This window comes from Amblyomma mixtum, chromosome 10 (assembly GCF_055824585.1).
Source record: "Amblyomma mixtum isolate Tamu chromosome 10, ASM5582458v1, whole genome shotgun sequence".
Lineage (NCBI taxonomy): Eukaryota > Metazoa > Arthropoda > Arachnida > Ixodida > Ixodidae > Amblyomma > Amblyomma mixtum.
In genome coordinates this window covers 168,278,088-168,291,418 of record NC_143021.1, presented here as the reverse complement: position 1 = coordinate 168,291,418, position 13,331 = coordinate 168,278,088, and the positions used below count along the sequence as shown (strand labels likewise).

Below are 13,331 nucleotides of genomic sequence, written 5' to 3'. Positions count from 1 at the left end.
TTAGAGATCACCTAGGCATTCTCCACTAATTCTTATACTCAGCCGCTCCTATTTCATGCCCCAGAATGCTTCCTGTAAACAGGCGTTGAATAGCATTGGCGAGATCGTGTCTCTCTGCGTGTCACCTTTCCTTATTGGAATTGTATTATGATTTTATAAAGGACTGTGGCTTCTGGGAAGTCGTTATAGACATCTCCTAGTATTTTACCACAAGACCAAAGTTCTGGAACCCTTAACCTCAACGGTATGACGCTAGAGCGCTAATGCGGACTCTCAGTGGCCCTGCGGTCCTCTTCGCTTATAATTCCGCAAACACGGCCATTGTTCTTTTCGACGCAGGCTGCGCACTGAGCAATCAAACGAAGACGACGTGCATTTTGTACCGCTCACGCGCTATCCGTTGGGGCAGGGACGTGCTTCAGATTTCATGGCACACTATATCTGCTGAATGGTCGCGAGGAGCCGCCGCGGTGGCTCAGTGGTTATGGAGCTCGGCTGCTGACCCGAAAGACGCGGGTTCGATCCCGGCCGCGGCTGCTGAATTTCGCAGGAGGCGAAACTGTACTGTGCGATGCCAGTGCACGTTAAAGAACCCCGGGTGGTCGATATTTCCGGAGCCCTCCACTACGGCGTCCCTCATAGCCTGAGTCGCTTTGGGACGTTAAACCCTCACAAAACCGTCATAGTGGGCGCAGCGGAGCTGCCCTCTCCACCAGGAAATTCGCAACGGTGGCGATGCGAAGCCATCGACAAAGCCCCCACCTCGAGGTCCACCAGTTCCCGGGCCTGGGGTAGCCGCTGCTCGGCCTCTTCATCATCCGGAATGACCAGTTCGTCCTGCCGGATCTCACGCTCCACGAATCCTGCGAGGAGAGATGGAACACATCAGGGTTACTGCATACGCCGAGGTCATGGTGTCTGCAGTTCTCACCGGCCCACTTTCAGGCTGGGGCAATATCGAGCACGCGCTGGTCCGTGGCACAGCGAAGTTGGTGGTGCGTGCACGACGGATACGTAGAGGGAGGCTCTTTCATTCAACCCCATCACTTGACTCGTGCGAGAGGGAGAGAAAGGACAGATGCATGCCGAACCGACGACTACGGGCAGTTGTGCCCCTTCTCCTCCGCACTCCAGCGATGAGCTTCGTTTGCTGGCGTTGTTTTAGGATGTTGCGCAAGATACATTTATTAGTATAAAAAAAGCGATACAATCCGGAAATCCTAAATTCACAACACCCTCACATAGAAATTCCATTTTCTTCGTGGACAACTTTGCCACCACAAATCTATTGTCGTTAAACGAAATGTTGCTTTCAAGTGGAACCCTCTAAACACAGTGGCCAGCTAACTACCATCGATGTCTGTACTGGCGCTGCAGGGGTCATTGTGGTGTCGTTGCGCAAGAGCTTAGAGCTGTGGGAATCCTGGCTTTCCGCCGTTGCCTTTGCGCGGCTGTGCCGGCTTCCCGCGTTGTTTCTCCTCTTTCCTTTGCTACCGCCTCAGGCGGTGGAGAGGCGGCTAAGTGACTTATCACTGTCATTTGGCCACAGCTCCGCCCCGGCTCCCCAACGGCCTTTGCCATTGGTGCCTTTTGGCGGGATTTCGGGACCCGCTTTGGCGGCCGCGCACCGCACGACCGTCCGAGCGGGGCCCGGAGAGAGATCCCTCCGAGACAGCGTAAGGTGCGTACGCTACTGTTTGTCCGAGCCGGCCTTTGCCGTTCGGACCAGTGCATACTCGAGCTCGCCCGCACGTGTCATCTGACCTGCTGCGGCTCGAGCCTGTCCAGCGGGGTCCAGCGACCTCAGACAGGCGTACCTTGCGTTGATTGCCCACTCTCTCTCGCAACCGGCCCAACGGTTGACACGAGAGAGAGATCACAGCACTGCCGCGGGGACATTCTCCTGCAGCGGCGTGCTAGCGGCGCGCATAACTCTGGTCGCTTCGTGCGCGCAGCGGAGCCTTGCTCCTCGCGCGCCCCCGGGACGGGGTGACGATTGAGTGTTTGTGTATCTGCTGAAGGACGACGTGAATAAACGTCTCCTTTGTGAACTTGGAGGCCTATTTCTTTGCGGCGAATCGCTCTCCTGCCAGCGGAGGTTGAGTGCGCCGCAGCGGTGTCCCAGGGTGTGTGTGGTGACGGCTGATCGGGGCCCTTGGCTCGCGCGAAGCCCGAACCCGCGGTGGTTGGTGGCCTGTGTCCACTTAGAAACCCACAGAGGGTACCGCCGCCGCTGACCACGTGGCGCCACTGGGCCTCGAGAGTGCCCGGCGGTGCCGTGTTCCGGCCATCTCAAGGCACACCTGCCGCAACGACACCATCCGCGCTTGCGCAGGGGCGGCGCGCGGTGTTGCTCTAGAAGCCCCCGCTACTGGCTCCCATGTAAATGTGCTGCATCTATCCTGACTGGAAATTTACAGGCGCCTGATGACCCACACGAACTTCAGCAAGGAGCTGCGGTGAAAAGGATCTTGTTTCCATCCTGGGGTGGCTCAGCGTATTCTTCGACGGGACAGTTTACTGTTCGACGGCGTCCGTTTTTCCCGCCGTTGCACGAGCTGCCATTTCCCGAGACAGCTGCGAAGACTAGGCTGTGATCGCGGCATCGAGTGGGCGTTATTCTCGGTGGGCACTTTGGCAGCGGCAGCGACGGAGTTCGGACGCTGACACGACGCGCTTCTGTATCTACTACAAGCTGGAGAAATGCCTTCTCGGTGTTTTAGAAGAATGCACCTGTACTCGCCTGTCGCTGCTGGGGCCAAAAGTGCATGGTGACGTTTTTCGCTCTGTGCTGCTAATCAGTTCTTCAGCAGAGTAAGACGGTGCACGATTGAGCTGTGATATGAATAGAAAGAACAACGGAGCGCTTGGTGACACCGCGAAAACTCTGGGAGAGAAGCAGCCTAACCGTATAAAGTAAGTTCTGGCAGAATTGGTTACAGAACTTGATGTACTCGCTTAAGACCTTAACAGCGAAATCGGCACAATGGCAGGTCAGCCTGTTGGTCCGCGAACCATATAATGATAATAATAATAGTTTATTTTTCCTATTTTACAAGGAAAGGAGCAGCCGCGAAAAAGCTGCATCATAGAGCAGCTTGACGGGGGCGACTGCCCCCTTACTGACGGCATTTGGCAGCACAGGATAAATCAACTGACTGAATTTTTACATCAATAAATCAAAATTGAGTGAAAATTGAGTTAAAGCACAAAAAAATCTAAGTACATCATGTACAAAGCACTAAATGGGGACATAGAGAAACTGTTCATAAAAAATAGCTGAGGCTTAACTTGGTTAGCCCTGGTCAGATGCGAAGCATATTGATGGCTAGGCTTGGTAATACATGGCTTTCCTTGGTTGAATACTTGGTCCTTTTAATACAACCACTAGAAGCCTTCGTCGTGGGGGAAGACAACTGCATGGCTACAGCGGAACGCCGACTAACCCCGAGACGCGCGTTGGGTGAGCGCCTGGATTGCCACGGAAGCCGCGTCCGCCTGCCCGGTGGAGCAAGCGTTTCACCTACACCGAGTGTGAACGCGCGTTCGAAATGCGCGGGACCCTCATCTTCCTCTGTAGTGACGTCATGTGTCACGTGGTGTGACGTCACTGTACCACGTGGTGTGCACGGCGCATAACCACGGCGAAGGGCTGTAGTGTACCAGGCGACCGTGAAACATCTGGACTCTCGCCCTCTCTCTGAGGAAACTCTTCTGGGCGCCAGGACGAGACGTTCTGATTGGTGGCGTGTTATAAAGGCCCTGCTCAACTTTTTGTGTGAAACAGGCTTGGATACTCGTCTGTGACTGCCTGTGCACAACCTACATGGTCAATGACATGTGTCGGTGTTTGTGTTGCAGACACCAGTTTTATGAGTTTTATGTGCGTCTACTAACGCGATGCGAGGGCCAGCCAGTGTGGTGTGTGTGTGTGTGTGTGTGTGTGTGTGTGTGTGTGTGTGTGTGTGTGTGTGTGTGTGTGTGTGTGTGTGTGTGTGTGTGTGTGTGTGTGTGTGTGTGTGTGTGTGTGTGTGTGTGTGTGTGTGTGTGTGTAGACATCACCCGTGAAACTCATTGTATTATTCCATCATCAGCCTTCATTCGCACTTTCCTTTTCCTCCTCTTCCCTTTCCCCTGTGTGGAGTAGCAGGCCAGGGCCATGTTGCCACCGGCCGACCTCTCCTCCTTTCCCTCACTAAAATTCCTTTCTCTCTCTCTCCGTCTTCCTCTGTCGTGACGTCATGTGTCACGTGGTATGTCACGTGGTGTGCACGGCGCATAACCACGGCGAAGGCTGTAGTGTACCTCTAGTAATATGCTTCGCATAAAATTGGCGGGGGCTTAGCTTTGGTTAAGCCTGGTAGGTTGCGACAGCGCGCCGCGCCTCCAACTGAAAGAACGCAGTGCGCCGCGTCTACAGGTCACGCGTGGCTACCGACTTTTTGAGGAAAGGAAATGGCGCACTAATTGCCTGTCATCTCGGTGGACACTCTAACCGCAGCATAAAGGAAGGGAGGAACGCCACCACCCGTTCGGCGCGATGCCTTGTTGTTGCGACTGAAAGAAAGAGAACTTGTAGAACGCCGCCGGGCCCGCCATTCTGCGGCATAGGCGCGTTGCTTAGCCAACCGCTCTTGCCTTTCTTCGCCTGTCTCCTCGGCACGGCGCCGGCGTTTGCGCGCAGCACGTCGCTCCAGCGACGCCTTGTACACAACTCCTCAGACATGACTAAGCGGAGCGTGCCTGCGGCGCCCCGTGTATGGATGGATGGATAGATGGATGGATGGATAGGAGTGCCCCCTTTGAAACGGGGTGGCGTCACTACGGCGTCTCTCACTACGGCGTCTCTCATAGCCTGAGTCGCTTTGGGACGTTAAACCTCAATAAACCAAACCTTTCCGTCAGCCATAAAATATTTCCAAGCATTAATGTGCGCTGATGACGCGGCGTTAGTGTTTATAGGAGACTCAATAGCAGAACTATACATCAAAAATAAACGAAGAACTAGGTAGGGCCTTAAAGTGGTTTACTACCAACCAGCTCACTGTTAACACTCAGAAGGCAAAATACACGGTGTACAGCGCTAGGGGAAAAAATTTAAAATGCAGCGAAATCACCTTGCATGTAAACAATGAGCCGATACAATATGTAACAATTTTTAAATACTTAGGCGTGCATTTTGATTCTGGCATGCACTGGAGAAATTACATAAAACAAGTTTGTTCAGAACTTGCACATGGATGACCCGCCGCGGTAGCTCAGTGGTTAAGGCGCTCGTCTACTGAGCCGGAGCCGCTCGTGTACTGCGCCATTTTCCTTTTCGCATTAACCAATTACTACTATGTCATATTCTCTTGAAAACGCGACGATGTTTTGATTACTCTATTGTACGCATATTATATTTTGCTTCCATACACAGTCAGTTAAGTTACTGCACAGAGTCTTGGGGCAACACATACACCACATATATTGAACCCATAGTCCGACTACAAAAGAGAGGCCCAGGAATCATCACATAATCCAAATGCACTTGCCCTAGCAAGCCACTTTTTCAGACAGCCAATATTTTACCTTTACATTCTATTTATAAGTTAAAAGAACGAGAGACAGTTCTTAAACACTGCAATCCACTGAGCCGTTTCACCATAGTATGTTTAAAACTCCTAAAATGGACACTAAAGCTACAAGTTCAAACCATTTTAACTTACCAGTATGCCGCAATACATATGGGAAAAGGCTCATTGAGTTCAACGGTGCACTAGTATGGAATGGCAAATCCCAATGATGTTAAAAGTAATTCTTCACAATCCCTCAAAGTGTTCTTGCTGAGTATATAATTTTGAGGATGGCTGGATGTGAAAATTTTGGGCCGAAATGATTTTATTAAGGCTATGTGCGAGAATTCTTAGCACCCTGAACTGCATGAATGGCACTTTACCAATATCCCTCAAGAGGAAAGTATACAACAGCTGTATATTAACGGTACTCACCTATGGGGCAGAAACATGGAGGCTAACAAAGAGGGTTCAGCTTAAGTTAAGAACAACGCAGCGAGCTATGGAAAGGAAAATGATAGGTGTAACGTTAAGAGATCGGAGGCGGGCAGAGTGGGTTAGGGAACAAACTCGTGTTAATGACATCCTAGTCGATATCAAGAGGAAGAAGTGGGCTTGGGCAGGGCATGTAATGCGAAGGAAAGATAACCGCTGGTCCTCAAGGGTAACGGAGTGGATTCCAAGAGAAGGGAGACGTAGCAGGGTACGGCACAAAGTTAGGTGGGCGGATGAGATTAAGAAGTTTGCGGGGATACAGTGGCTGCAACTGGCGAAGGACAGGGTTAATTGAAGAGACATGGGAGAGGCCTTTGCCCTGCAGTGGGTGTAGTCAGGCTGATGATGATGATGATGATGATGTGCGAGGAATGTCCGCGTGAACAACAAATGTATATACGCACATATTTTTTAGGGTGTTCCCTACAGAAATGGAAATTGCTCGAGTGATACCCACCTTTAAAAAAGGTGATAAGAACCTATTCACAAACTACCGACCGATTTCCATACTGCCTGTGTTTTCCAAAGGCATCGAAAAGATAATACATCAAAGGGTGACTTCTTATTTTGACGAAAATCGCTTATTTCTAGATTTTCAACATGGATTCAGGAAGAAAAGATCTACGGAGACAGCACTTCTAACTGAAAAAGAAATTATAATTAAGGCATTCAGTGAAAACAAGCTCACCATGGGTATTTACATCGATTTTACTAAGGTCTTTGACCTCATAAATCACGATATTCTTCTTTTTAACCTAGAAAGGTATGGTGTGCGGGGCCTAGCGCTAACGGTATTACAATCTTACTTATCTCACAGAACCCAATATCTAGATATAAACACAGCATCCTCTCCTGCCCTCCATATAACATGCGGAGTGCCCCAAGGAAGCATTCTTGGGCCTTTGCTATTTTTAGTTTATATAAATGACATCGTCTACAGCGCTAGTAATGTTCAGGTTGTGTCATTTGCGGATGACACAACTTTTTTTTGTCACAGGTATTTCCGAGGCCGAGGTTGAACGCAAAACAAGCGAAATCCGTCAAAAACACAAATTCTGTTATACCTCCCTAAGGGAAAGAAAATATCTAGGCCTCTCAAAATAGCCTTAAACAGCCAACCAATAGAGCTTGTGACTTCTGTAAAAACACTGGGAGTTATCTTTTCTCACAACCTAACTTGGAATGCGCACATAGAACACATTTCTTCGAAAGTTTCCTCAGCTATAGGTATACTTGGTCGCTATAGACATCTTTTTCCAGTAAGGGTAAAGATGTTTTTCTACAACGCGTTAGTACTAACTCATATCCAATACTGCAGCTTGGTTTTGGGGAACAACAGGGGTAACAAATCTTCATAGATTGCATTTGCTGCAGAAAAAAGCCTTCCGGTCCATAGCAAATGTGCCATTCCTTTTCCCCACAAGAAATATCTTTATAAAGTATGATATCCTTCCAATCTTCGCGTTATACTTTTACAGGCTTCTATTATGCTATAAATACTCTTCACAACAACGTGATAATCCCTTCACTGTACTTGGACAACTGAGAGAAAATAACAGCTGCCGTAACACTAGATACAAAGAAACTTGGATCACTCCAACACCAAGAACTTACTCTATGAACCAGTCCTTAAGTTACAACCTTCCCGTCTTGCTAAACAAACTAATCCATGACAATTTTGATATTACCAGAAATTCAAAACACAATATACGTGACTACTGCCGAGACAATTTCAGTCTCTGAAAGAAGCAGACACGATTTTTTTTGTCCAAAGTTTGGGACATCTATCCTGTATATTCTAGCTATGTGTAACATTTGCTTTGAGTACATGTGTGTATTGCGATTTTCGTTTTGCATGTGTGTTCGCGCTTCGTGTAAATGTGGATCTGCTTCGCATACCCATGGCATTACTAACAGATGTAAATGATGTGACCCTCGCCTTCCTTCTGTACTGCCACTGTCTCAAGGAGTCGGGACCTTCAGTCAAGCTGTTACCACAGCTTTTAGTCCCGGCTCCTCCTTTGTAAGAAAGGAAAATAAACTTGAACTTGAATTAAACTGATGCTCGCAGAGTATGCTGTGCTTTTGTTATTTTTGAATTTATTTATGTGATAAGGGTTCTGTCCAGCTGCCGCATTTGCAAGGTGTCTTTGTGATGGACCTGATACTAGCCTTGGCTATGGGTTCAGTACCACTGCACATAGTTTCATTGTACCTATTTCAGTTTTGAAATAAAAAAGAAAGGGAAGTGTCAGTTACACAGATGATGGCGCATTTTTTTTTTTGCCGGTGCTAGACAGCTATCAAAATATTCAGACCCGAGTGTTTGAGCGCTTCTGTAACTGAGGTGTCTTCGTCGTCATGTCGCAGTTTTAGGCCCGAGCTGGGAAGAGCTGAGCGGTCTGCCAAACTGCTGTCATGTCAACGCTCTCGCGCTTTACTGACAAACTTGCCACAGTGGAAGCATTTATTCTGCACAGCAGACGCCGACGAGAGCAGCCGGTGCGGGGCGAGACCGAATCGATCGACTTGAAGCGGCAGGGGAGGTGGTACAGCCCCCGCCAGACGCATGCAGCCCCCTCACGGGGCGACCGTACTCTCTCGAACCATAAATGGCTTCGAGTTCTGAATCCTGACAACATTGGATCGGTAGATATGCTAGGCAGCCGCGCAGAACAGTTTAACAACAAACCCGCTGGGCTGTATATTACAAGCGCACTCCAAACAAGACAGCTGATCACCGCCTCGGACAGGTCCCGGATTCGCTCCCGCCGCAAGAAGAAATTTTCTACAACAGCCAAGTTCCTAAGAAATCACACGGTTCTGCAAAAATGTTCTCAAAAACTTGCAAAAACAAGTAGCATGTGGGCCCCGATGGTGAAAACTTGATGCACCTCCCCTTTGAGGTTGAGGGGCACCCTTTGTTCTTCCTCGAACCGCCATTTCCCTCTCGGGTTTCTGTGCGGACTGCAATAGTGCGGCTGCACTGGAAATCTCTTCGCTCATAGTAGTAGGCGAATACTGTGGCACTTTTAAGCGCATTTCATGCGCGATGCCGTCATTCCAACTGCACAGCCGTCGGGAAGTTATGATGGGCTGCTATATTCTCCATTCGGTGGCTGCACTGGAAAACAAGAGCAGTTATTTGGTTTCCTGCGCTGTTGTAATTCATAGTGTCACGTTGTAGTGACGGCAGTCCAGCGGTCAGGAAGACACAAACAAGACTTGCAAACGAAACTCTTTATTTGGGCTGACTTGCGCCCGCAAAAGAACTGAATTACTCGGCGGCGGCCTAAGCAACAAACGTGCTCATCAGTCGTCGAACTACGAATGCCCGCTGCTCGAGGCATCGTTCAATTTAAATACGGCAAAGAAATTTCGAGATAACACGTCGAGATAATCTAGAGTAATCTGGGAACACCTAGATGCAGCTCTTCATGGCTGTGATCAATAGAGATTAGTCCGGTCGCTTCTCGCGTCACGAACACAAATGATAACACCCCTTTCCTGCGGCCTTGCGCGAACGCACGGACACTACAATGATACGTGGCATTACCCCCCTCCCAAAGAAGCATCGTCTCGATGCATTAAAATGGAAATAAACACGGAGAATGCAAACTTCGAGTCCTTTAGCGTTCATAATATGGCTTCAGACGTACGACATGTACGACTTCCGGGCGTGTGCGGCGTCGCTGAGATGCTGTCGTCCCGTCGAGGACGACTTCATGGTCGAGGTCACCGATGCAACGGAGAACCCTGTACGGGCCAAAGTAGCGTCGCAGCAACTTTTCGCTCAATCTTTTCGCAATCTTGTCGCAGCAACTTTTCGCGCAACTTCATCCAGTTACACTTATTCTTTTTCTTGTTGTTGTTGTTGTTACCGCCTAATTCAGCCTTGCGCCCTTCATTATTCACCAACGTTGTATTGTGATGTATCGTTTTTCATTTTATTGTATTAAATTATGTTTTGTTGTATTAACGTATTATTCTCAGTTGCATTTGCTTTGTCCCCCCCCCCTTATGCAATGCCTCAACAGAGGCCTTTAAGGGTAAAAAAAATGATGATGATGATGATGATGATGAATCCACGGCGGCGAACTGGCGTCCATATCCAAAGACGATCACCTGGCTTGTAATGCGTGTCTCGTCGGCGCAGATTGTAGCGTCGGGCGTCGGTGTGCTGCTGGTCTTGAATGCGAAGCCGCGCAAGTCTTCGGGCTTCCTCGGCGCGATGAAGGTAGGCGGCGACGTCGAGGTTGTCTTCGTCGGAAACGTGCGGGAGCATTGCGTCGAGTGTTGTCGTGGGCTTCCTGCCGTATACCAGCTGGAATGGAGTAAACCTGGTTGTCTCCTGGGTGGCAGTATTATAGGCGAAGATCACGTAGGGCAGAATAGAGTCCCACGTCTTGTGTTCGGCGTCGATGTACATGGAGAGCATGTCTGCGATGATCTTGTTCAGACGCTCTCTGAGTCCGTTGGTTTGCGGATGATAGGCAGTTGTCCTCCGATGGCTTGTCTGGCTGTAGTTTAAAATGGCTTGTGTCAGCTCCGCTGTAAATGCCGTTCCTCTGTCTGTGATCAGCACTTCGGGGGCGCCGTGTCGCAGGAGAATTTGTTCGACAAAAAATTTTGCGACTTCTGTTGCGGTACCGTCAGGCAACGCTTTTGCTTCGGCGTATCGGGTCATGTAGTCGGTGGCCACGATGATCCACTTGTTACCTGATGATGAGGTCGGAAAGGGGCCGAGGAGGTCCATTCCTATTTGCTGAAAGGGCTTAGTTGGGGGTGGTATGGGGTTCAGGAGTCCGGCTGGTCTAATCGGAGGCGTTTTGCGTCGCTGACACTCACGGCTCGTTTTCACATAATGGGAAACGTCGGCAGCTAGCCGCGGCCAACAGTACTTCTCCTGGATGCGGTGCAACGTGCGAGCAATCCCGAGATGCCCTGCAGTCGGCTCATCATGACATGCCTGCATAATTTCTTGCCTAAGATTCTTGAGCACGACAAGAAGATGTACTGTCCTGTTGGACGCGAAGTTCTTCAGGAGGACATTATTGTGAAGGACGAAGGACGACAGTTGCCGCTTGAACCCTCGGGGAGGCGATGCGGTCTTGCCTTTCAGATAATCAACGAGGCTTTGCAACTCAGGATCCGAGCGCTGCTGCTGTGCGAAACTGCTGGCGCTTACCGGTGATGATGATGATGTCCTCGGGCTGAATGGCCCTAAGAAAGCACCGTCGTCTTCTTCGCTTGCTGGGTCGACGGGGGCTCGCGACAAGCAGTCTGCGTGGACTACAGATTTGTGAACTACAGTTATGTCGAATTCTTGAAGACGCAGGCTCCAACGAGCAAGGCGGCCGGAGGGATCTTTCAAATTGGCTAGCCAGCATAGAGCATGGTGATCGCTCACAACCTTGAATGGTCGTCCGTACAGGTAGGGGCGAAATTTCGACGTGGCCCAAATAATGGCGAGACATTCTATCTCGGTCGTCGAATAGTTGGCTTCGGCTTTCGACAGTGAACGGCTAGCGTACGCGATAACTTTTTCCTCTCCACCATTTTTCTGAACGAGCACCGCTCCTAAGCCCACACAGCTTGCATCGGTATGGATTTCGGTTTCGGCGTTTTCATCAAAGTGCCCGGGCACAGGAGGGGACTGTAAGCGGCGCTTTAGCTCTTTGAAAGCTTCCTCTTGCGGCATTTCCCACTTAAAAGGCACGTCCGCCTTGGTAAGTTGGGTCAAAGGCTCAGCGATGCGCGAAAAGTTCTTGACGAATCGCCGGTAATACGCGCACAATCCAAGAAATCTGCGTATAGCTTTCTTATCATTAGGCTGTAGGAACTCTGCGATAGCAGCCGTCTTCTGAGGCTGGGCGAACTCCATCCTTGCTTGCGACGTGACCAAGGAACATCAGCTCCTCGTAGGCGAAGTGGCACTTCTCTCGTTTCAGTGTTAGGCCGGAAGACTTGATTGTTTCCAGAACTATCCGAAGCCTTCTGAGGTGGTCTTCAAAGCTTGTGAAGAAGACAACAACGTCATCTAAGCAGACTAGACAAATTTGCCAATTCAAGCCTGCGAGCACCGTATCCAGTACTCGCTCGAACGTCGCTGGGGCAGAGCAGAGGCCGAATGGCATCACCTTGAACTCGAAGAGTCCGTCTGGTGCGATGAACGCAGTCTTTTCGCGATCTCTTTCGTCGACTTCAATTTCTAGTAGCCGCTCTTCAGGTCCATCGATGAGAAGTACTTAGCGCTGTACAGCCGGTCCAATGTATCGTCGATGCGGGGGAGGGGGTAGACATCCTTCTTCGTAATGCTGTTCAGGCGGCGGTAATCGACGCAAAAGCGAAGGGTGCCGTCTCTTTTTCACTAGGACGACTGGTGCTGCCCAAGGGCTCCTCGATGGCTGGCTGACGTCGCCACGAAGCATTTCCTCAACTTGCTTGCGGATAGCTTGGCGTTCTAGCGGCGATTCGCGGTAGGGGCTCTGTCGCAGTGGTTGGGCGTGTTCGTCTTTGACAATGCGGTGCTTGGCAAGCCGGGTTCGTCGCACATTCGATGCTGATGAGATGCAATCGCTGTACTTTTGAAGAAGACTGCGTATTTGGTCTTGTCTGCTCCGCGGTAATGCTGGGTTGATATCAAACGTTGGTTGATGGCGTTGGTCAGATGGTTCTACGGGTTGGTCGGGTAGGGCAAATATGACTCTGATGTCTGCCAGCTCGTCGAGGAAAGCGATCGTCGTACCTTTGTTTAGATGCCGGTATTCTTCGGTGAAGTTGGTTAACAACACCTCGGCTTGGCCATTCCGGATTTGGGCGGCTCCCCTTGCGACGGCCAGTCCTCGATCCAGGAGTAGCTGGGTGTTCCCCTCGATGACGCCTTCGACAGTTTCGATGTCTCCAGTACCTATGCAGGCGAGGACACTCGATCGGGGCGGCACGCTCAATGCTTCTTCGAGGACGTTTAAAGCAACGTGATGAGTTGCGCTCGTCGCAGCAGGTACGGCGTTCTCCGTGGAAACCTTGATAGACTTAGATCGAAGGTCGATGATCGCCCGATGTTCATTCAGAATGTCCATTCCCAAAATCACGTCACGCGAGCATTGCTGTAGGGCCAGGGAGATTGTAGCATAGGTTCTCCCATTTACAGTAACTCTCGCGGTGCAGCGTCCTGACGGCGTAATCAGGTTACCACCTGCGGTGCGGATCAGCGGGCCATCCCAAGTTGTTGTTACTTTCCTTAGTCGGACAGCGAGTGGCCCACTCATGACGGAGTAG

The 13,331-nt window shown here is 50.2% G+C and overlaps 1 protein-coding gene across 6 annotated transcripts in view; it reads right to left on the bottom strand.

The window, feature by feature from the left end:
• Positions 1-13,331, bottom strand: part of LOC149327683 (V-type proton ATPase 116 kDa subunit a 1-like) — a 633,463-nt gene that overhangs the window by 442,997 nt on the left and 177,135 nt on the right. For all 6 annotated transcript variants that reach the window (XM_089562560.1, XM_089562563.1, XM_089562561.1 and 3 more), the window contains exon 3: positions 763-863. In XM_089562560.1, coding sequence (XP_089418686.1) covers positions 763-863 — 101 coding nt within the window. The remainder of the gene's footprint in view (positions 1-762; positions 864-13,331) is intronic.